This window comes from Eumetopias jubatus, unplaced genomic scaffold (genome assembly GCF_037043125.1).
Source record: "Eumetopias jubatus isolate StellerSeaLion01/CBP00866 unplaced genomic scaffold, mEumJub1_p1.0 scaffold_3, whole genome shotgun sequence".
NCBI lineage: Eukaryota > Metazoa > Chordata > Mammalia > Carnivora > Otariidae > Eumetopias > Eumetopias jubatus.
Window position 1 is genome coordinate 118,142,918 of NW_028274809.1, and position 22,457 is coordinate 118,165,374.

Genomic DNA, 22,457 nt, shown 5'->3' on the forward strand with positions numbered 1-22,457 from the left:
GAGCCAAATTCCATAAATAATCTACACCATCCTCTTCTGTTTAACTCAGAAGTGACTGGTAGTAGTTGAATCTAAATGGCCCAGACCAACCTCTGTTAAGGGGTCTAATTTTTCCTTTTTAATTTTTAAAAAACGTGTGTTACAATTATTCCAATAATACAAAGATCACAAGATCATAAAGGTGTCAAATTAAGATGAACTCCAATCTGTCCTCCAGCTAGAGAAGAACTAAGATAAAAGCAAGCATTCAGGGGCACCTGGGTGGCTCAGTTGTTAAGCGTCTGCCTTTGGCTCAGGTCATGATCCCAGGGTCCTGGGATCGAGCCCCGCATCAGGCTCCCTGCTCAGCGGGAAGCCTGCTTCTCCCTTTCCCACCCCCCTGCTTGTGTTGTCTCTGTCAAATATAAATAAATAAAATCTTAAAAAAAAAAAGCAAGCATTCATCCTTCCGTAATTTCTCTAGTTTTGTGTACTTGCTTCTTCCGTGTGCCGAGCACGTAGGCAAACTTCAACAAATGACTTTGAATAACTGAATATGCTTTGCTCCCAAATAAATAGTGAAATAAGTGATGGCACTGTGTCTCATAAGAAAACTGAGATGAGGGACCTGAGGGCTCGCACAAAGAATGCATATAGTAAACATTATATTAATATGTTACTTATAAAAATAAAAAGTTACATTTGTTGTCTCAGATGCTAAGCCATGTCTTGACTAAGGTAAGGCTCCTGCTGTCAAAGTGTGAGCACTCACCCAAAGTGAGGGAGGTTTGTGGCCATGTGCAGTCACCCAATCATCAGAGTAGCCGAGCATTCCCTCGATATACAGCCCTTCAGGCAACAGGTTAAAAAACTGAAAACAGTCACTGCCTCAGACAGATCCATATAAGCCTGCGAATCATAGAGAATAGAGGCAATCCTTCTGTTGAACGTCAAGTTCATGGGGCGAAGGACCCTGGCATTCTGCTGTGATCTCATAACCCTGACCCGCTGACACGGTTCAGGGCAGAGGCACACAGACTGCAAAGGGCTTTGGAGTTAGAACCCCCACCCCCTCAATAATTCCTTATTTAGTTCCTGATTTCCGGGTGGTTTCTCCTATGCTCGACCTAGTTCTCCCTCACTCCTGAATTTCTTGATAAAATGTTACTTAGTTTACTGAAAGACCTGCCAGAGGCCGGCTGAGCGATCTGTAGTGGGTGTCCCAGCCTCTGAGCCTCCGCATCTGTGCATCGAATCCAAGGGCTGAAATAAGGCCTAACGTCCCTCCCACATTCAACAGTTTAAGGATCTAAACATCACAAGATGTTTCCTCGTCGAATACATTTTCTTCCACATGCCCTACACATTGTACACTTCATGTATTTCTTCTTCAGCATACGTGAAGGGGCTTGTTTTTAAGCTATGCCTTGTAAATTAGTATTTACATAAATATATAAAAACGTACACACCGAAATTTGTGCCAAATAATCTACCAGCTTCTCTAGAAAGCTCTCTTGAAAAGTCTGCTATTCTTACAAGGTTTTCTACAGCGCCTTCCCTCCTCCCAGCCAGTGTGCAGTGTTCCAGCAGAAGAACTTCAAAATCTGCTTTTATCTCCTGTCCACTCTCTTCCTCAAGAATGAATTTTGAACCCAAAACTCTGTAGGATCTGCCTATTTTTGCAAACAATTAAGCAGGATCATCACACACCAAAAATGTAAGAGCCCCATCTTCAGACTCTGATGCCTTAAACCGAATTTAAAGAAATTGTTTCCTACTTACCTGACCCCCAGGGCTGCAGGCTGCACCCGGGTGCTGCACAAACCAGGAATCAAGGGCTAACCAAATAAAATCATGCCTTCCTGCCATACAATTCCCTAGTGGGTTTAGCTGCAAAACAGCAGGAAGGGGAGGGAACAGAGTAAGGCACAAGATCTCTTGGAAGAACTTCAAGAATTGCAGCCACACTTGCTTGAGTCAGGTAGCATCTTCTACTGGTACCAGTTCAGAAAACTTAGCTCCTTTCCCCCGTCCTTTTTAATAAAGGGAGAGAAAGCATGGTACACTTTCGAGTAGTCTGGAAGAAGGAATCCACACAGCAGGTGTCTTTCCGGAAAGTGATGTTTATGCCTTTGCCTCCGCAGCTTCCCTGCTGACCCTGGGCCAATTACAGGCCAACAGGACAAAACCGAAGACGAACAGATTATTTGAATTCCCAGAACATTGGAACGGACATCATTTAACTAGATCTCTCAAACTTCTGTATAGATCCTTTGATTTTAGACACTTGTGTACATTGGAATTTCATGCTCGTCTCTACACACAAAAACACACACACCCCATCGGCCATTGAGAGAAGCATGGTGCAATGATTTTTTTGATGCCATGTAATCATTAATTTTTAATTTTTCCCGATCAGAGTCTATGAACATGGATCTCAAACTTAAAAATAGCATCAGGAGAACAAATGTACTCAACGCTGTGTTGAGAACCAACTCAGAGAACCTAGTCGGATTGCAGAGGCCACACAGAGAACGGGGTATGGAGGGTGTAGGGCAAGTCCCCCCGAACAGAGGCAACACCCTCTCTACTCACCATGCCTCAAAGTCCTCATCTGGACCGCGGGCAAAGCAGTCCCAACGTCCCAGGGAAGTGGCAGGATTTAATTTGGTGACCTGAGTCAAGGTGGTCTCTCTCCCACCATCCCATGGCAGGCGCATCTCTTGATCCCTGAAGGCACCCAGACACCTTCAGTCCTTTCTCAGCGGGAGGGAGCAGCAGGCTTTGCCCTGCTGACAATTCCTTTCTGCTTTTGCTGTCCCTGCCCTGCCCCATGTCCTCCTCATCTCCAGGCTTCTTCCCTGTTTTCTTCTACCTGGCCACCCTCTGAGGGTGTTCCGAGGTCAATCCCCTCCTTCAGTTGTTTGCTCTCCGCTTCCTTTCTACCTGCCTCTCCCACGCTCACCTCTCTCTGGAGCTGCATGCAGCATTGCACCCACGGGTGGGACCAGACGGTCGCACGGGTCCCACCATCCCAGCTGTTCTTTTCTGAATCCATCGATGGCGCCAGCACCCAGCCATCAACCCCAAGGCAGAACTTGGGAGCCATACCTCCTCCCAACAGCTGTGTGACGGGCCATGGCTAGCAGCCTTCACAGCTAGCCTCCCCTCCTTTCCCACTGTCTCTTTGCTGGACACGGTCTCCCAAGTCATCTCCTGCCTCTGGTTTTAAAGCCACCCTTTCCTCTGCCACTGGTCCGAGCTCCAGAGCAAATTTGGGCACAGCTTTCCTTGCCTTCAATTCTTTGCCTACAAAATGAAGTCCCAGCACCTCATCCTGGTTGGCAGGCCCTTCGGGATCCAGCTTCCACCACTGTGGCTTCGCACACACCTCGTGGCATGTTGATTCAAGCAACACATGCAGGGGCCCTGCCGTGCTGGGTTAGCCCTCCAGGGTGCCTCCTGGGCCACCTTCCTGCCCTGACACCAGATGAGGACTCGGCTCCTCGAAGGCCATAGGCCGTAACTTGAACACACCCCTAGTGTTGCATAATTCGCGCTGAATTTTCCTCACACCTTTCTGTGCCTGCCTCCCTCTCTGACCACGTGCTCCTTTGGAGGATTACCCATCTCAGCTTGCCTCCCGAATGCACAGGGCAGGTGGCTGTCATGCGAGGCCCTCTCCCCCTCAGCTCTTCTAGAAAGTTTCACTACCCTCTTTTCACCCCTTCCTCCATAGCGCACCAGCTTGGTCCCTGGAAGCCACCCTGGACAGGCAGGCTTTCAGGTTCCCAGTGCTCCCCCTCCCCCTCCCCACCCCTAAGCCAACCCCCTCTCCCAGTGCAGCCCAAGGAGGGGGAGCAGATCAGTTTGGGAAGTAGGTGGATGTTGAGAGTAAACAAACAGTGGGGACTCGGGGACTCGTGGCTTGGCAACCTTCATAGGAATACTTTTCTGACTACAGTCACAGCAAACAATGGGCTATTTACTTAACTTCTCTAGCTGTTAATTAGAGAAGGAAATTCGTACGTTCCCTGCCCCCAAAGGGTAAGCAGCAGCCATTCTGGTGAAGCGGCCTCATCCCCACCGGGTAGCAGCTCTGAAATGGAAAGTGTATATAAAGGCACGCGCGTTTCATCTACGGTCCACCATCAGGAGCCGGAGAGCAAGCAGGCCGTAGCACTCTGGGTTTGGCTTTATCCAACCTGTGGTGACTTTTTTCAGGCAAGTGGCTCCTCCCTGTTCCCCTGGGAGCCCTTTCTCCCATTCCTATCTAGTGGCTTAAGCCTGCTCACCAATGGATGAATTTTTACTGAAGTCTATGGATGTCGACAGGAAATGAGCTCTAAATGCCAGAAACCCGCCTAACACTTGCTCTCTACTTAAAATATATGCATATATATGTCTTATTTTACTACTCAGATGCATTACTGGAACCAGTTTGGCAAATTAACTTTAATATACAGATACAAAACAACAAATATAGATTCACAGCATTTACAAGAAATCATTCAAATAACATTGTAAATAATATTTTTTTTTTTTACAAAACTTCATTCAACAGAAATACAGGTCAAGTTATAGCAGTCTTGTACAACATACTTCAGCTGTCAACAGCAAATTCATCAGTTTGGAAGCTGTCACGTGACTTAACATTGTCTTGATGTTGAGTTAAATTCAAGGAAAAGGTTACTAAAAGCCTGCAAAAGAGGTAAGTCAAACACAACCGATGCTAATATTTACAAAAAAGACCAATTATTAAATTACAGAATCCGTTAAAGTATTTTCTAAATACAAATGTCGATGCCTAGGAGATATTAACTAAGGACAATAACGTTAAGTGTGTTGTAACTAAAAACATTTGCATCAAATATGTAAGCTTCTGGGTTTTTCCTTTTAAGATCAGATAGTTGCTACTTATTCTTCTCAAAACTGTTTGATCTCTACTTTCACTGCATGCATCCTGAGAATAACAGCGTTAGCCAAGTGGAATTTTAATGAGAACATGTGTACGTTAAGCTTATAGGGACCAATGTTTTTGAGCAGTTTGACCCAGCTGATTTGTGCCCAGTGTCCCTGGCCTGTCAGCCATCGGAAGGACATGTATCCACACTTGTTAGTACTGTCCTGTGAGGGACACATCTGTATCTCCCCTCTTCCATAAAATAACAAGACAGCAATTTTCTCCTTAACTCCAAGTAATCAGGCTGTTCTATTCTGGCTACATAACTAAGTTCGTGTGTACTGAGAAATATCAGCCATTTGGGCATGGAGAGTTTTCCAGCAGATAAATGCTGAACCATGGCTTTTAGAAAAGATTTCTATTGTGAAACAAAGTTCGAATTAAATGCACTTCCGCTTTGTGTCTAGACAACAGCGGTGTAGGATTGAGGGGATTTTCTGAACAGGCATGGAGTTGGTCTTCATCTGGATTAGGTATAAAAAGGCACAACAATATTCAGAAATAGCGTGGAGACAGGGGTGAAATGTTTTCAACAACAAAAATCAGATCTACCGGGGAAAAGAGGAGATCTACTGAAAATAAAACTAGGAAGAAGGGACCCCAGGAAAGCTCTGGCACATTGCTGCCAGTCTTTTCCTTGCAGGCCAAAGACGAAGAATGCTACTTCTCTAAGATTTTACAAATATTCCATTTTATGACTGTTTATGATTTACTGCAAGGTAGTTGTGCATTTTAGGTATGATGAAAATCAAGAAGGTTGCTTTTGACCCAAGGCCATTTCAACTGTCTTCCAACAGATTCTGAAACATAAATAATAAATTAGGTGAGATTTGTCAAAGTGTTTTGCTATCTTTGTGAGAGAGAGAGAGAGAGAGAGTGTGTGTGTGTGTGTATGTGTGTGTTGTGGGGACACCCATATTATGCAATATGGGGTTAGAGTGAGGAAAAAGAAGGGAGAAAGCAAGATTCCCAATGAAATCCATACAAAATCCATTTGGGAGCTGCTCTTGGTTTCTCTCGTCTTCTTTCCAAGTGGAACACAGGACTTACATCAAGAAGGAAAGTGGGGCAAACCTAAAATTCGAATACTTGAGCCACTATTCTTTATCAAACTCATACATTTGCTAATAAAACTCAAGCTAGATAGATTTTAAACAATTTCTCATTTTTCCAAAATCACCAGAAAAGGCCAAGCAGGACCCACTCAGGGTGGGTACCGTATCGACTGACTCTTTACACCGCACTGAGCTCACGGGGGCGGCGCCGGGCCCCAGCTTTCTGCTTCTGCTGGCGAGTCCCCAGAGGGACCGGGGGCAACCCGAAGTTCGGGCTCAGGTGGGAAATACAGCAGGACTGGTCACAGAACTGAAAGCACTTCACTGTGCATTAGGAAACATTAGTAAATGGGAGCCCATTAAGTGGTTCTTTACTTGAACCCTCACTGAAAATGTAACATAAGCAAATGGTTCTCTTTTCTTCCCTCATTTTCTTATTATTAAAAAAAACTATTCAAAATTGTTGTATATACAAACAACTCTGTTCAGCACAGACTCCTAGAGTTATTATTGCTGAGGGGTCCACCAAAAGCATTTTAAGTGTAGTTTTCAAAATAGAGCATTACATCTTCTTAATAAAAAGGTCAGTTATATAAATGCAACTAAAATCGAGAGGTCTAGCCAAAAAGAAACATGTGCGTGTACACATGCGCACACACACACACACACACACGTGCGCTTGTACGCTCGGAGCCACAGTACCTCCTGGGAAACTTCCTCACAGAAGCAACCTCTATCCTGGGACACTGGGTATCACGGCCCACAGAAGCCACCCCAGGGTCGGTGACCCCAGGGCAGCACAACCTTGCAGCCATCCTACGTACAAGTGAGTACATCACTGAGGCTGACCGGAAAACATTTCCAGATAGTGCTCTAAGGTCCACTCCAACGTCCAGCATTAGGTTTTCTTGACGCGTGATGTCACCTCCTTCGGGACCGGCCCTGGGCGGGGGGGGGAAGGTGGGGAGGGAAGGAGGGACCAGACGTTTGGAGGCACAGGTTCTACCTTTGTCTAGGATGTTATGGGTTTGTTTATGCTCCAGCACGGGCCTATTGGAAAATGGGACTTTCTGAGAGTAGCGTACGAGAAGGGGATTCTCACATAGAAAACCAAAGTGTGGACTACGATACCCCCGTCCAGTGCACTAAGTACATTTAAATGGCCTCTCCCTTGCAGAACCTGTCTTCTCCAGACATACTGAAAAGTTATTTTCATCAACATTTACAATATAGACAAAGAAGGAGATTACTATCACCACGTATCAGCCCACATGGCCTTCGTTAAAAAGACAGCTATGTCTGAGTCTAGATGCACTGTTGTTAAGGTCTCTTAATAAAGAAAGAACCTTCAGAACCCTCCTGACAGGTTAATAAGGGTGGGGTTAGCACTACCGTTTGGGGTTTATGCAACAAAGTCGGCTTCGAATCCTGAGGAAGGTGGGCTGCTGGGAACCACATATTTTCTGGGGGGAATGTTCAGGTCACTGTAACTTAATTGCTGGGGACGCCAGAAACAACGGGTGGGGAGAACGCACTGATGCTGTGAACATGCCTTTCCACAGGCACGTGTGCGTATTTCGCTTACCAGAAAATTAAGTAAATGGGTTTTTATATTGCAAACGCATAGGTGTGATTAGTTCCTTAGGTCATGACGTGCAAGTAGGTGTGATTTCTGCCTGGAGAGTCACACGCTGCACACACACCAGCGGGAGGGGACAATCCACCCCGTGGTAGGGTTTTGCACTTTCTCCCTGGAAAGCAGCTGCCTCCTCAGGATGCTGAAGTCGCCCGGACCGTGTTCCATGGGAGGGATTCATCACGCTTCTCCCTCTAGCCTGTCCGGGACGCACCTCACCAGAGAAAGCCAGCACTACCACTTGGTAACAATTCAGACGACACCAGGGGACACCACGGCCATCTGCTCTGCGGCGCTACTTCGCCTAATACTGTGGAAGACAGCTACAGCTTGCCCGTGCTGGCGAGACGCTACCGTACCAACCCCATCACGACCGTCCCCTGGAAATCCACATGCCAAAGTGGCACTGCAATCGAGGCCCTCCTCAGGAACGGCAGCAGGGAGTGCGCCCGTCATCAGCGATGCCCACTGGGGTCACTGCTCGGCTTCACTGCAGAGCAGGTCACTGGCTCCCGCGGCCCAGCCACCTTGGCACCGGTCCCAGAGGGGTCTCGTGGACGTCAGGGCCGTGCGTCATGACCTCCGTCTCCCTTCCAAGGAGCTGGGTCTTCAGAGGCACCTTGGTCGCATCCCAGACCTTCTATTCTTCACCGATCCCCAAAGGAAGTTTTCAGCACTGCGTTGAGCACACAGAAATGGTTCTCCTCTTTACAGACACCTCAGCCAACGCATGACCTCCCATTTTCATTTCTTGAAAGGGGTGAGTTTGTTGAACGTGTGCCAGAAGAGCGATGGCTTCCTCTTGGGCTCAGCCAGAGCAAATACCTGCTGCTGGGGGACGCTGGTGGGCACGGTGACATGGCGCTGGTGAAGGGGGTGCAGGCTCTGGTGCGGCGGGGCCACGGGGCATCCGCTGTAGCCTAACTCGAGAAGGGAGAAGAGTGGAACATGGACCCAGCATCACTCGTTAGCCGAAAAGGAAGACTTGAGTTCTTAACTTGATCCTTAATTCATATGAACGCAAAGTACATCTAGAAGCCATCATAACAGCACCTACCAGTTGCTGTGAGAATGAAGGGAGCTAGGAACGTGCTGAGAATGATAAATTGAAACGGTTTCATTGGAATAGGCATTTTAAATCTGCACAGAGGTAATGAGAAAAGCCTAGCACAATGAGCTCCAGGATCACAAGCTAACTGTGAAAGTCAGAGTGAAAGGAGGAAGGAGCGTGGGTCTTAGAAGGAGCCAGGACTCAGTTCAGAAGGCATCCTGGCCCCGATCTGCCACAAGGCTCTCCTGGCCTTCCCCGGTGAGAGGTGCCTGGCACGGGACCACCCACCACCACCCGCGTTCTTTCCATTTGGGTGCCTAGTTGCTGAGCCAGTGACTCCTGGAAGATGCGGACACAAACTACTACCTTCTAACAAATGGATATTTACTGGTCACCTGCCATTGAAGTAGAGATTCAAAAAAAGAACAAGACAGGGTTTTTTTCTCTTCAAAGGTATTTATCACTTCGTGCTGGGGGTGGTGGTGGGAATTCTGCCTTAGAGCAGAGGGAACAGGTAAATGGGAATCCTAAGGGTTGTTTTGGTAATGAATTCTTCTTGGCCCTCAGCTGATGGCACATCACCATCCCGGGCTTAACTGGGTCTTCCTTTTGCACTTTCAGTTATGAAAATCCTGAATAGGATACATTTCAGAGGATAAATTGTTCTTAAGAGTAGGAAGTCAATCTGAAAAAAAGGTTCTAAGAATATAACAAATATTTTTGGAATAAAAATCCTTATTATTTTATTTCTGTTGAGTGACATCAGGGGTATTATCGGCACTGTAAAAAAATCTTTGCGCATCAGGACGATGGGGCATGACCTGAGTATTGGTCATCTTCAGTAGCTGCTCAGGCAATTCTAATGTGCACAGAGGGTAGGGAGTCCTTGCTCTAAATAAGCTAGTGTGTCTTCTTTTCAGCTCATTTCTCGATGTACTGGATTTTTAGACTTTTCTTACCTACACCAGAACGCAGCCTGCACTGATAAGGAGTTTGGGGCTGGAGACTTCCTCCATGCGTGCCCAAGACACGCAGGAGCTGCTGGTTTGCCTCAGACCGCTGAACTGGTTGGCCGGAGGAAGAACGCCAGCACAACCTCAGGATGGGGAGGTGCAGAAGCTCTTCGGTGCCAATTCAAAACACATCTTACAGGCTCATGTTCAAATGTCAGCAAATACTGAAGCATACTCACAGTCAAAACCAAATGCAGATTATTCTAAACCACCCGTTTGCAGGGGGTGGAGGGGGGTGTCTATCATTTTGAGTTTCACCTGTATGTCTCTCCGTTGTTGAGAGCTGGTCGTCAGTGCACTGACGACCTCAGACATTCGCGATTTTAATTCCCATACTGATATACATGAAGGAGATAAGGAGATGAAGCCTTCTTCAAAACTTACCTTTTGACTTTCCATGTCCTGCCTTTTGAGCATTTAACATGGCGAGTTTCTTTTGATTTTCTGAAATTTCCATTCCTGGATTTAGGAACAGACATAAGAAACATTCAAAACAGGTGAAATAAGTCAATCAGAGGAAGACAGTTATCATATGATTTCACTCAAATGTGGAATTTAAGAAACAAAACAGGATCATAGGGGAAGGGAGGGAAAAATAAAATAAGATGAAATCAGAGAGGGAGATAAACTATATGAGACTCTTAACCATAGGAAGCAAACTGAGGGCTGCTGGAGGGGAGGGGGTGGGGGCTGGGTAACAGGGTGATGGGCATTAAGGAGGGCATGTGATGTAATGAGCACTGGGTGTTCTATGCAACGGATCAATCACTGAACTCTACCTCTGAAACTAATAATACACTATATGTTAATTAATTGAATTTAAATAAAATGAAAACAAACAAACAAACAAACAAGTAACGCCACTACAGAGTAAAACCAGAACCAGAACCAGGTTAATAAACCCTGAGGTGTTCAACATAACCCACAGGCAAAGAACCTTACTCCCCGAGGAACTGTAAGAGGTTGAAAAGATTATAAATGGAGAAGGAGCAAGGACTGTCACCAGGACAGACGCTAGGACGACATCCTCCTAAGCAGGACACGCTCACAGGTGCCGTGGGGCACTGCGAGCACCAACGTGCAGACGCCGACTGAACGCCGCCCGTATGAACTCGAGCTGCCAGGCCTGTCCCGCAGCAGGCTTAGAAGCACAGCTGACCCTTGAGCAACATGGGGTGGGACGGTGTGGGTCCACTTATACATGGGGTCTTCTTGACAAATACAGGGCAGTGCTGTAAATGCATTTCCTTTTCCTTATGATTTTCTTAACATTTTCCCCTAGCTGACTTTATTGTAAGATGAGAGCATACAATGCATGTAACACAGATGTGTGTTAATGGACTGTGTTATCGGTAAGGCTTCCAGTCAACAGTGGGCTAGGAGAGTGAAGTTCTGGGGGAGTCCAGAGTTACACCTGGATTTCTGACCGTGGGGCGTGGCGGGGTGGGGGTCGGCGCCCCAACCCCCGCGTTGTTCAAGGGTCAGCTGTATTCGGGATTTGCGGATCCTGCTGCTTTTTGCCGGGGGGCCATTTCACTCTGGGAGGGGGCTGGCCTCCGGGGCTGGAAGGCGGAGGCGCTGCTCACCCATCTCGCGGTCCTCCTGCACGCGCCGCCTCTCATCCCCGCAGGCCTGCAGCCACCGCGCCTTGTCCTCCTGCTTTTTGGCACAAAACAGATGAACTTCGTCAGTGGTTTTGCTGACGAGCTTGAAAGCGTTCTTCACGTTGAGGTTCCAGTCCTTGTCGCGTCCGTCCTCCAGGTCCACGAGCTGCACCTCATCCATGTCCGTGCGGCCTCTGTAGTAGAGCACGTCCCTGCGCAGCAGGTCCTTCTTGCAGGACACCAGCTGGTGGTCAAACAGGAAGAACGTCCGCTGCTGGCTCTTGCCGTGCTTGGTGATTTTGGTCAGCTCCCCAGAATGGATCAGTTCGGAACTTCGGTCTAGGATATCCAGCCCCTGCGAGGATGGACACACATTTAAAGACCTTCCCGTCTGGAGTCCTTGCGAATGTGTCACGGATACAAGAACAAGTCCTGACACACAGTCTTTCTCCCACTTTGCAGTTACAGGAGGTCCAGTCACAGCTCAGCAGGGCTTAAAAAGGCCACTTACACCTCGGGTGGTTCATCTCCTTGTGTGGGAAGCTTCTTTTCTTTATTTCCTACCCTTTGGGAAAATGTTACAGTGCCTCTGTGTCATCCAAAGGGCCTTCCTTACAAGGAAGGAAGGACTGGTGATAAACGTGCTGGATGAGTGGGCTCCAATCGGTCTGGATGGCTGCTCCCCGGAGAATAAGGACACCAAGGAGGCTTTCTACGGGGGGCACTTAATGCTACAGGCTCTGGGGCTCTGGCTTTCGAGTCTGGTATGTATAGCGGCTCCCAGAGTAACAACTAGCTTAGGATCTTGGAAACAAAAGACCAGAGAGCAAATTGCCAGCAAGGTATTGGTAAACTACTGACAATAAGTTATCCCCTAAATGTCACAGTCCAAGAACCCAAGGAAAAAACACATCTTTACAGTATTAGGTTGGGTCTAACCCAATGGAACTGTGTGGTATTTGGTACAACACTGGCCTTTGATTTATAAGGTTTTATCCTCCTTCAATCCTAGTCATACACAGTATTTTGTGGAGGCAAAAAAGCTTGACTCCAAAAGAGTTCTTCTACTTGCTTGCCTAGAGCAATTCTGTGCCCCAGATTCTTCACTTACAAAGTAAGAGAGTTAAACAGTGATGTCTAAGGGCCCATCCAAGCTCCAGAAGGCTCTACGGCCCCTGAAATAGAAGTATTTCTTTCCAGTGTTCACTGCTGTAACCTACTTTAGTTAAAAACCTAACTTCTCAATCCAAACTCTCTTAATCCTTAGGGACAGTGAGTTCGGACCAATTAGTTTAATGTATGATGAATTGTGCTTGGTCTGAAAAAAATCAGAACAACATCAGTTGTTCGAGCAAGCCACTTAATCTTGCCATGTTTCCATTTCCCTATCTGTTAAATGGGGGTAATAGTAGCTCCTACCTCATAGGATTATTGAGAGGATTCAGTGAGTTCACATATAAAAATGGCTTAGACCAGTGCCAGCCATGGGGTAAACACAATCAGCGTTGTTTTTATAAATAAATGTTTGTGCATGTGTGCGCACATATGTACGCAGGACCATCATGACAGCTCGAGCCAAGCACTGCATTTGCCACCATCTTATATAATACTCATGAGAGCTCTAAGGGTATAGCTAATATTTTCAACCCCATCTTAAGGATGAAAATCTTAATCTTGCCCAGATCATACCCAATTCAAACACAGGCAGTGTGAGTCCAGAGTCCATACTCCTACCACACTGTTTGTATTTTAAATGTTCTCCAGGGGCTCCTGGGTGGCACAGTCAGTTAAGGGTCCAACCCTTGGTTTCGGCTCAGGTCGTGATCTCAGGGTCATGAGATCGAGCCCCACGTCCCGCTCCGCATTCAGATCAAAGTCTGTTTAAGACTCTCTCCCGCTGCCTTTCCCCACCCCCAACTCGTTCTCACTGTCAAATAAATAATACTTTAAAAATGTTCTCTAGTTGCTCTGATGGAGTGTACTTTCTACCAGGAGAGACAGAGCGTAAACAATAAATTAATTACAGACACTCTTCAGAGTTGATTTTTTAGTGGAAGTGAGTTACTGGTAAAGTAGCTGACTGTTAAGTTCAACCACCTGCTTCAAAATATATATACCATTAAAGCCAAGAATATAATGTATCAATGACAGGATGTCACGGTATGTCATCCAACTGGACCAGAGTGAGGGAGGGCATGAACAGTGCCGGGCGGCGGGCAGCTGCAGTAAGGGGTGCTCACTTACCTCCCAGCCGACGATGGACACCTGCCACCGTGCTATCTTGTCTATGCTTTCCAGCCTGCGCTTGCGCTCATTGATCAGACAGGCTACGTTCTTCATGGCTTCATAGGCTGCCTTTATGTTGTTGTAGTCACTGTAAAGTAGGAGGTTCATTTTAACCATATAATCTGAAACTCACAAAGCAGGACCGACAAAGTAATACATTCCATCCTGGATTTTGTATACTGATAAGTCTAGATAAAGTAGCATTTAAATAATGTCCATTGTTTCCTTTTTCTCATTCCTCCATGAATAGACCACAGTCTCCATAGGTTAAGGGAACTGACTGAATGCAATCCAGAATTCTTTGGAATAAGAATGATTTCATTCATTTCCCAGAAATCACAATGAATGAAAGTAAAGGCCACAAGAAATAAGTTTTAGTCACAGTGACAATGGATTATTTTCACTAATAAAGAAAGGACAGTCTTTATGACTGTTTTGGTGCTCAGATAGCCAGTTTTGCTATATAAAGTACTTTAATAATCACTAACCATTCCCAAGAGTAATTATTTGTTCTGAGTCTCATCTTCTAAGATGTTCAAGAAAGGGACACAAAGAGGACACAAGCCACAGAGGCCTGACGTGGTGAGTTGGCCTCTAAAACCGTAGGTACCAGGAAAACAAACTACAGTTCTAATCGCCACACAGACTACAGCAGAGCGTGGCTTGTACTGGAAAGTTTGACATTCAGGTTTTGCTCAGCGTTATTAATTTGGGAACGTGTAAACCAATCATCTAACTAATGAGCTGAATTCTTTACTTTCCAGCACTTTCTTGTGTCTTATGAGATAGACAGAGCCTTTGGATCTCAGTAGCACCGAATTAGATCCTCCTGCATAGCAAGGAAAGAAAGCCTTGGAAGCAGATTCTATTGTCTATGTACCAAACACAAATAACTCAGCCCCTGGGAAGTCCCTGGGCATTCCCCCACAAGGCAGACCCTGCTGCCTCTAGACAGGCCTATTCACACTCAGCAGCAGAGCACAAAGGAAGAACAAAACGGACACAAGAGGACTGTCCAAATAATGGAGCAACCAGTCACCCCAGGCCTCCAGCAATGAAGAAAGTGTACAAAATAATTGTACATTTTTCCTATGAGATTTTCTGTCAGTTCTAGGAAAGAGGCAGAGTATAATGGTTTTTTGGAAAAATAATTGTTTTGTTTTCACGAAGACAAGGAAATGGGCTTTCTGTCATTTCGTTTAAAAGGATTTTGGAGGGGGGATAGCCAAAGTATGCAAATGCCTCATAGTGAAAAATGCCCTTAAAAGAGAAAAATTAACTGCTGAAGGATGATGTATAGACTCTTGGTCATACCTTGCCCACCTTGGAATGTACCAACCTGCTTGCCCCCGTCTGTCAAGATGTCTCTGCTTCTTATTCTCTTATATGTTTTTTTTTTTAAGATTTTATTTATTTATTTGAGAGAGAGAATGAGAGATAGAGAGCACAAGAGGGAAGAGGGTCAGAGGGAGAAGCAGACTCCCTGCTGTGGGACTCGATGTGGGACTCGATCCCGGGACCTGATGTGGGACTCGATCCCGGGACCCCAGGATCATGACCTGAGCCGAAGGCAGTTGCTTAACCAACTGAGCCACCCAGGTGCCCTCTCATATTTATATGTTTTCTCTAGCTCCTCATCATCGTGTGTTTTTATTCTTTAACATTTTCTGCAAATTTGTGGCTCTCTTGACTTTGCTATTTTCCTTGCACTCAAGTTTTCCGATTTTTCCATCAGAAAAAAAAAAGTATGTATATAGCTCTCTTCCCTTTTATCTATTTCAATGAACTCCTTTCTCTTATTCCTTTAATCTTAATTTTTTAAATGAACATCCACATTTAGGTTCTACTGTTTAGCAACCTAGCTCTTTTTTTCCTTCCAGCTTCCACTCTAATTGCAAAAATATCCCTTTTGCAAGCCCCGTGTCTCCACTCCACAGGAGTCCGGCAGCAGACAGGATGAAAGAAAGCTCTGTTCTGCACACCCTGCAGGGCCAGGCGCTGCCATGGATAATCTGACTGCTCTCAGGGTGACACTTAGCTGTTAAAACCCACAACTGTTGTGGTTTGGCACAGCAAATTTTCTCTGGGTACAACCCTGTCCCCCCCCCCACCCCCAATACCAGAACCTCTCAAGATCGTCCGTTCAAGGGCTGCAGGCGCACTGAAAGCTCTGTACCAGTGACATGGATGTCACGGGTGAAGTCTGGTTCTTACCTAAAACAGTAAGCTTTATCCTAAAACCTTGCCCACTGGCATTCTGGTTCTGGCCTGGTGAGAACACAGCAATGACCCAACCAGTGCCAGCTAAAGGCACCACACAGTTGGGACCTGCACATCTCGGGGAATGGCATAGGATGGCATGCCCATTCCAACACTGAATGGGTGAGGTCTTACAAAAAACCACAGCATGGTTATACATTATTCTGCACATGCAGGGAAACAGGGAGTTGTTATTAACTAAGCAATGGATAACTTTTGCCCCTAGAAGAACTCAGTTAAGGACAAAGCAAGTCCCACAAGGAAATGGAGCATCCGGGTAACCATGATGAGAAGCCCCGTGCTCCACGCACAAGGCGATGGGGCGGAACAGATCATGGAGATGGAGCAAGCACCCAGGTTGGGCAAGAAAGGTCTTAGGGGCACTTGGGTGGCTCAGTCAGTTGAGTGTCCAACTCAGGTCATGGTCTCAGGGTTGTGAGATCAAGCCCTGTGTTGGGCTCTGTGCTCAGCAGAGTCTGCTTGGAGATTCTCTCTCTCTCTCTCCCTCTGCCCTTCCTCCTGCTCCACGCATGCTCTCTCCCTCTCTCTTTAAAATAAATAAATCTTTAACAAAAGAAAGGGCTTAGAGCTGAACAGGACCTCAGCGGGATGCTTCTCCAAGCTAACTGTTCACTATGTATCCTTGAGATTCCCCACTCTTTCAGAAGTTCAAATTTTGGTAGTCCTCACCCTTCTGTAAAGTAACTTTTTGTTGCAATACATGATACTGCTCTGAGGGTGAGCAGTCGCAGGTCGGGGAAGCAAAGTATTTCTGAAACTGTATTCCTACTGGTGTCTTTTAAAAATTATTCTTTTCACTACAGAGTAGCTACAAAAGAGGATCAGACATCAGTTTTAAGGACCAATAGTACAATACAAATCCCTGTGTGCTCATGACACAGTTTAAGAATTATTCTTAATTTTTTAGTATCTCTAGGAATGGATATTCTGGAGTCTCTTCAATGACCCCGTTTTAAGACCTCATAATCTTGAACATTCTAAGCAAGGTGACAATTTCTTTCATGACGCTAACCGAGAGTGTCAGGAGGACACCTAAGCCCACCTGCCGCCGCCGCTCCGCACAGCCCTGAGTGCCGCCCGGGGGGGCCAGGGTGCGGGGCTGAGAGAGGCCACGTCGCTTCCGCCCTCACCTGTGCTCCTGCGTGGTGTACTTGAGCAGCTCGGCCAGCTGCAGGGGGTACTTGCAGATCTTCTGCACTGGGGTGAGCAGGAAGCCATCGATGGCGATGTCGATCATCTGCTGGAGCAGGCGGCAAGCTTCAAAGAAGTGTCTGTACCTGCCCTGCTTCATCAGGTTGGACAGCTCGGCGCAGGCGCCCGGATGGTTGTTACAGTACTCGGAATAGATGGCAAAGCCCTCTTGCTGGGAAGGGAAGCGCAGCGGCGTCAGGTTATGGGTGGGCGTTGGGCCATGACGTCTTCTGGGGGGGCGGGGAGTGGCTGGAAGGAGGGTAGGGCTATCTTTGCGGGGTGGCGGCTCTAGGACTCGGCGCCCTGGTCCCACTCGAAGGCCCCTTCCGTGTACCCCAAAAGTCGCACAGGGCTTCCCTGGGAGAGCGGCACCCGCTGCCACCACCGTGTCCGCCCTAGCTCTGCTCTAAGGAAAAGGCAGGCACTAGGCACAAATCCAACTCTCTCCCCATCGTCCTCTGACAGACGTAGTCGTGCCCATGACCAAGAAGTGAGCATTCGAAGCCACCACCTGCTCCCCTCACTGCACCCCTCTTTAACATCCTACCACCTAGTTGCCACACGCTGTCCCCTCTGATGTCCGATCTAAAGCCCCCGGCCCACTTCCTTTCTCCTCCGCTTCTCGCTCGCAGGCTGCCGCTGCCCTGCCAGCCCCGTGCCCGCGGCCTGGGCTTCCCCCGGCTTCTGTGGCGGCCGGGCTGCCAGTTCACAGTCGTCTCCCCTGCCCACGGCTGTGGGCCCTGCAATCTGCACCTGCCCCATGGTTTGTCCTTATCCATGCTCAACAGGACACGTCTCCCACCAGACTCCTACTTCCCTACAAGACAGGTTCTCCTAACCCACCCATCAATTCTTTGAGACCCAACAACCTGCAGGCGGTTCTGCCACTTTTTGATGTTCCCCAAGACGAGTTTCGTCAACTGGTTCTCAAAAATTCCCACGCCAACATCGCTGTCCTTCCGCATGCCCACTGCAGCCACCCCTACCCTGGCCTCCTCTGCCCGGATCGCAGCAGCCACACCTCGTCCCTCAGCTAGACTCTCCGGTGGTCCAGGGCCCGCAAGGCCCACATAATCCAGAGGCTCCACCTTCCCCAGGCCCTGCCCCCCTGCAGCCTGACCTTCGCTGACCTCTGAAGCCTCTCTCTTGGAACCTTCTGCTCTGGCCAAACAGGCCCGGCGTGGGGCTAATCTTCCTACCGGTGCGGCCACCACAGCATTATTTTCAGCTGTTCAAAATTAACCCACTCGGGAGGATCCGCTTGCCTTCTACCACCTCTGTGTGGTCACTGAGGTCAGTACCGCCACCTGAGGAGGGAGCTGTCCTCACTGCTGTTACTATTCCAACGCTTACACCCACTGGGCTGGGAATAAAGTCTCCTTCCTCTGAAATCTCTTAGTATCAAACACGGGCAGTCGCTCCCCAGTTATAAGCACAAGACTGTTCTGAGGCACTTTTGGCGCCCCAAGCGGGGGTCCCAGAGCCACACACCTCGGTCTGAATCCATACCTGCCCCTTACTCAGGTGTGACCTTGCGTCAGGTACTCTCTGGCTATAGTTTCTGCATGGGGAAAATGGGGAAAATAATCATACCTTCTCTGTAGCGGTACCTGAGCTAATATAAGCAAACCCTGAAAACACTGTTTAACATACAATAGTCCCTTAATAGGTATTAAGAGAAATTACTCCAAACACAACCTCCTAAAACCCTCAAAGCTCCATAAAAGTGGGAAGATTTTGAAATCTGGAGGTATTTAGGTAAAGACTAATCATATAAGCCAAGCAACTAAATTTACAGCTGACATCTCCATTCCCTAGGAGATTAATCCAGCAAACAAAGCAAGAAACAAAACAGAACAAGAAGGACTCCTTTCTAGAGTGGAGAAACATTTCAAAATTACTTAACCGGATGTTATATTAATAAGAAGTAACAGGTGACATACATGTTGAAGAAAGCAGGATCCTATTTCACTTAAATGAGGTTCCTCTTTATTGTATTGTTTCTCAAGGTCTTTCAGGAACTTTCTTTGGAATTTGTAAATATCTTCAATGTTTCCAAAAATGGTGGCTAGTTGTGCAACAGTGAACATTCCCGTGTGCTTGCGACACTGTCGAATATAGCCCTGCAAAACAGTCAAGTAAACTTTTAAAAATTAATCTGCAGAGTCACAGAAATTATTTATTTGAATAATATAGCTTTGGGGGCCCAAAGCCATTATCTTGGAAGGGATTTTAATGAAAGAAAATTATTTTAACCCTATGGGTCCCTGTTGGGATAAACATACCTCCATGACTCCAGGGTGCTATGAATATTTTAAAAACAAAAGGGAAGAGAACAGGTGCATGTGGCTGGATGTGTAAAGCAAGAAACTATATAACAAAGTTTTCAGATTATGCTCCTGAAACAAAGTTGCTTGGTTTCAAATATTAAAGTTCCAACATTGGGACTGTCACACTTTTTTCTAAACTCTTAAGATAATCATTCTCCCATCCCTAATTTCATTTCACAGCTGAGAAGACCTGTCAAATACAGAAGGCCACAGCTTGCTGAACAGCTCATGCAGCCGGCTCAGTGTCACGGCAAAGAGCCAAGAAGACCTTACCCAAGGATTCCACCATCACCTACTTTCTATGTAGAACATAAAGCTGCAGATCTTTAATCCAAGGCCTGCACGGATTAGAGAACTATTCATTCTCCATTATAACACCCTAGTTGTAGTATGGCTGGGGTAGGAGTTAGTGTGGTGGGAAGGAAAGAAAGGCCATAAATATGTGTAATACTTATCCTCCCATCAGCATCTTGTAATTACACAGCCTAAGTGGACTGGCTGATAAAATACATACCACTGACTATTTGGTATGAACTTTAACAGAAAGACAATGTAAAGGTTCAAAATACAGGCTCTAAGGTAGATTGGTTTCAATCCCAACCCCACCACTTTACCTGCTATGTACCTCAGTTCCCTCATCTGTAATGGGGGTGGTGGTGGTGGTAATAGGACCAGCTAACGAGAGCGTTTGTAGAAGTTAATCCAGGTTGAGGGATGGCACAAAGTCAAAGCTCAACAATCATCAGCCATGACTTATTTTCCTAAAATGGCACTTTAAAGAAACTCCCTTAACTAGACACTTACATGGAACAAGATGGTCAGCATCAATAAGATAAACATCGCTCAATCTTTATGGGGCCAGTTAATCCAATTCCAAAATGGGCACTTGTCTCGCTTCAGCTTGTCTTCAGCGCTGAATGTTTGCAGCTGAGCTGAGAGTGCAGAACTCAGCATTCACAGACAGGACAGCAGAATGAGGAGACAGGGCCAACACCAGTGTAGTGTCAGGCTCATACAGAACCCACAGAGACAAAGAATATCACGGGAGAAATAGAATTTACCGCACAGAACACCATGACACTGCAGAACATGGCCTTGGATGTCACTAAGTAAAACCGATTTTTCTTTTTTTGGTCTGCATCTACATGACTCAGAACCTAATCTATGAGTCAGTGATTAGATGTAGTGGGATTGTAAACAGTGACAGACCTTTAAAATCACGTGGGTTTCCCTGAAAGGGTGTTGCCTCCTCTGAAAGTCGTTCACTCTGAATAACCTCGGGAGGTCAGTCCTCAAGAGAGATAGTTGCATAGTGCCCAGAAAAGAAAACTGACTACAACAGAGAGCCACTGATGCTCACCAGGGCAGACAAGTATTTAATGAGGGTGGAGTCTGTGCAGGGACCACATGGGCAGAAAGGGGCAAGGAGAAGGGAAGACTACAAAAAAGTAAGTATATAAAATGAGGGTCTGACTGAAGACCACGGTGGGCAGGCCACAGAGCCTGGGGTCTCACCTCACAGATGTCCTTGAGGTGCTTGATGTATACCCGCTCAGTGTTCATGATCTCCTGGATGACATTGGTCCTCATCTGGTGCTTGCTCTCCGAGTGTTTGTGGCGGTTCTTGCTGGCATCCTCCTGCTCCTCACCCTGGGTGCTGCTGGAATTCTCTGACAGCTCTTCCTGATTGACACGCAACTGAGGGCCACACACAGGTGACAAGTGATTTGGGGGGAAGGCGGTACCAGAAGCAGGCGAAAGGCCCCCCAGGTTTCCACTTCTCCAGGCTGTGAGGAAGACAGCCTGGCCCAAGGCTAAGTCTTTATGTACTCGGCAGAGCCACGGCTGGGCCAGTGGCTCCAACCACAGCAGCAATGCCAAACAACCAGCTGACTGTGGCTGAAATGTTTCCTTCAATCCAGTCTAATTTCTGAAAGCTTTCATTTAAATGATTACAAAGAACTGAACCTGTACTGATTGAGTGGGCTTGAGCCTGACACCATGATTCTACCGCTCCCCCACAGACCGTCATGAGAAGGGTTTGTAAGTGCCACACACTTACTCTGACAAAGCTTGCGGGGAACCAGGCTTCCTTGTCCTCATTCCGGCCCCACCACCAGTCCTTGTTAGAGGCTTCCAGAACCTGGATGACATCTCCTGCCTTGAAGCCCAGTTCCTGGTCATCCATGGTCACGTGGTCCCACAGGGCTTCTGCGCAGACCACACTGCCATCACCGATCAGCTGCAATGGGAACACGTGCTTAGTGCAAAACCAGGCAGGTAGAAGAGCAAGGGACATGCTCTCCGGGGGTGGGGGGCATGGACACCTTCCACCTCATACTTGCACATACTCTTGGCTTGTGATCAATACTTAGCATTTGACTGTTACACAAAATGAGTTTCCATATTATGGAAAACAAAATCAGGTGGGTGTCTCTCATACGCTCTTAAAGGAAACCCCAAATCTACTTTTTTTTTCCATAAGACAGTATAAAAATGGCTCACTGATCTATATGTCAGTTATCTAATGAATGTGAGTATCTGGAATATTCACCCCCAAAATGGTTTCTGAGCAGACAACATGGAGCCAGGCCTCTAATGATTATGCACATACTTTACTGCAAGGCCCTCATGACTTCTCCTAGAACTTACTCTTCAGACTTCATTCACAGTCTGAATAAACTTTTAATCTAACTTTATAGTCTATAACCATTAAAGGGAACACAGCCTAATCTACAGATATTTAACAGCTACTTTAAAAAGGAAAGGACAGACACAACTCACCTGTTAGTCAGCCACAGGGGCTGATGGCTGCAGGTCCCCTCAGCACCCCGGGACATCATCATATTCTACAGCAACAACTGGTATTACTAACGGAGATGCTAACTCACTGAGAACTGACACACCACATGCTCTATTCAAGAACTCTGAAAGCTAGTAAGTGCCTTCTGGAAAGATTTCCATAAAAAGGGCTGAAGATGCACAGTGGTGGAAAGAACACCAGATTTGTAGTGAGAAATCTGTGGTTAATTTCAGCTCTGCCATTTACTAGCAAATGACACAGCCACT

General features: G+C 46.9%; 1 protein-coding gene across 3 annotated transcripts in view; it reads right to left on the minus strand.

The window, feature by feature from the left end:
* Positions 1 to 4,419: 4,419 nt before the first annotated feature.
* SPATA13 (spermatogenesis associated 13) overlaps positions 4,420 to 22,457 on the minus strand; it is a 150,931-nt gene continuing 132,893 nt past the window's right edge. For all 3 annotated transcript variants that reach the window (XM_028104856.2, XM_028104861.2, XM_028104864.2), the window contains 8 exons: positions 21,451 to 21,630; positions 20,904 to 21,086; positions 19,002 to 19,181; positions 16,998 to 17,230; positions 13,546 to 13,675; positions 11,284 to 11,656; positions 10,082 to 10,156; positions 4,420 to 8,553 (listed from right to left, as the gene is read on the minus strand). In XM_028104856.2, coding sequence (XP_027960657.2) covers positions 8,378 to 8,553; positions 10,082 to 10,156; positions 11,284 to 11,656; positions 13,546 to 13,675; positions 16,998 to 17,230; positions 19,002 to 19,181; positions 20,904 to 21,086; positions 21,451 to 21,630 — 1,530 coding nt within the window. In that variant the 3' untranslated portion in view covers positions 4,420 to 8,377. The remainder of the gene's footprint in view (positions 8,554 to 10,081; positions 10,157 to 11,283; positions 11,657 to 13,545; positions 13,676 to 16,997; positions 17,231 to 19,001; positions 19,182 to 20,903; positions 21,087 to 21,450; positions 21,631 to 22,457) is intronic.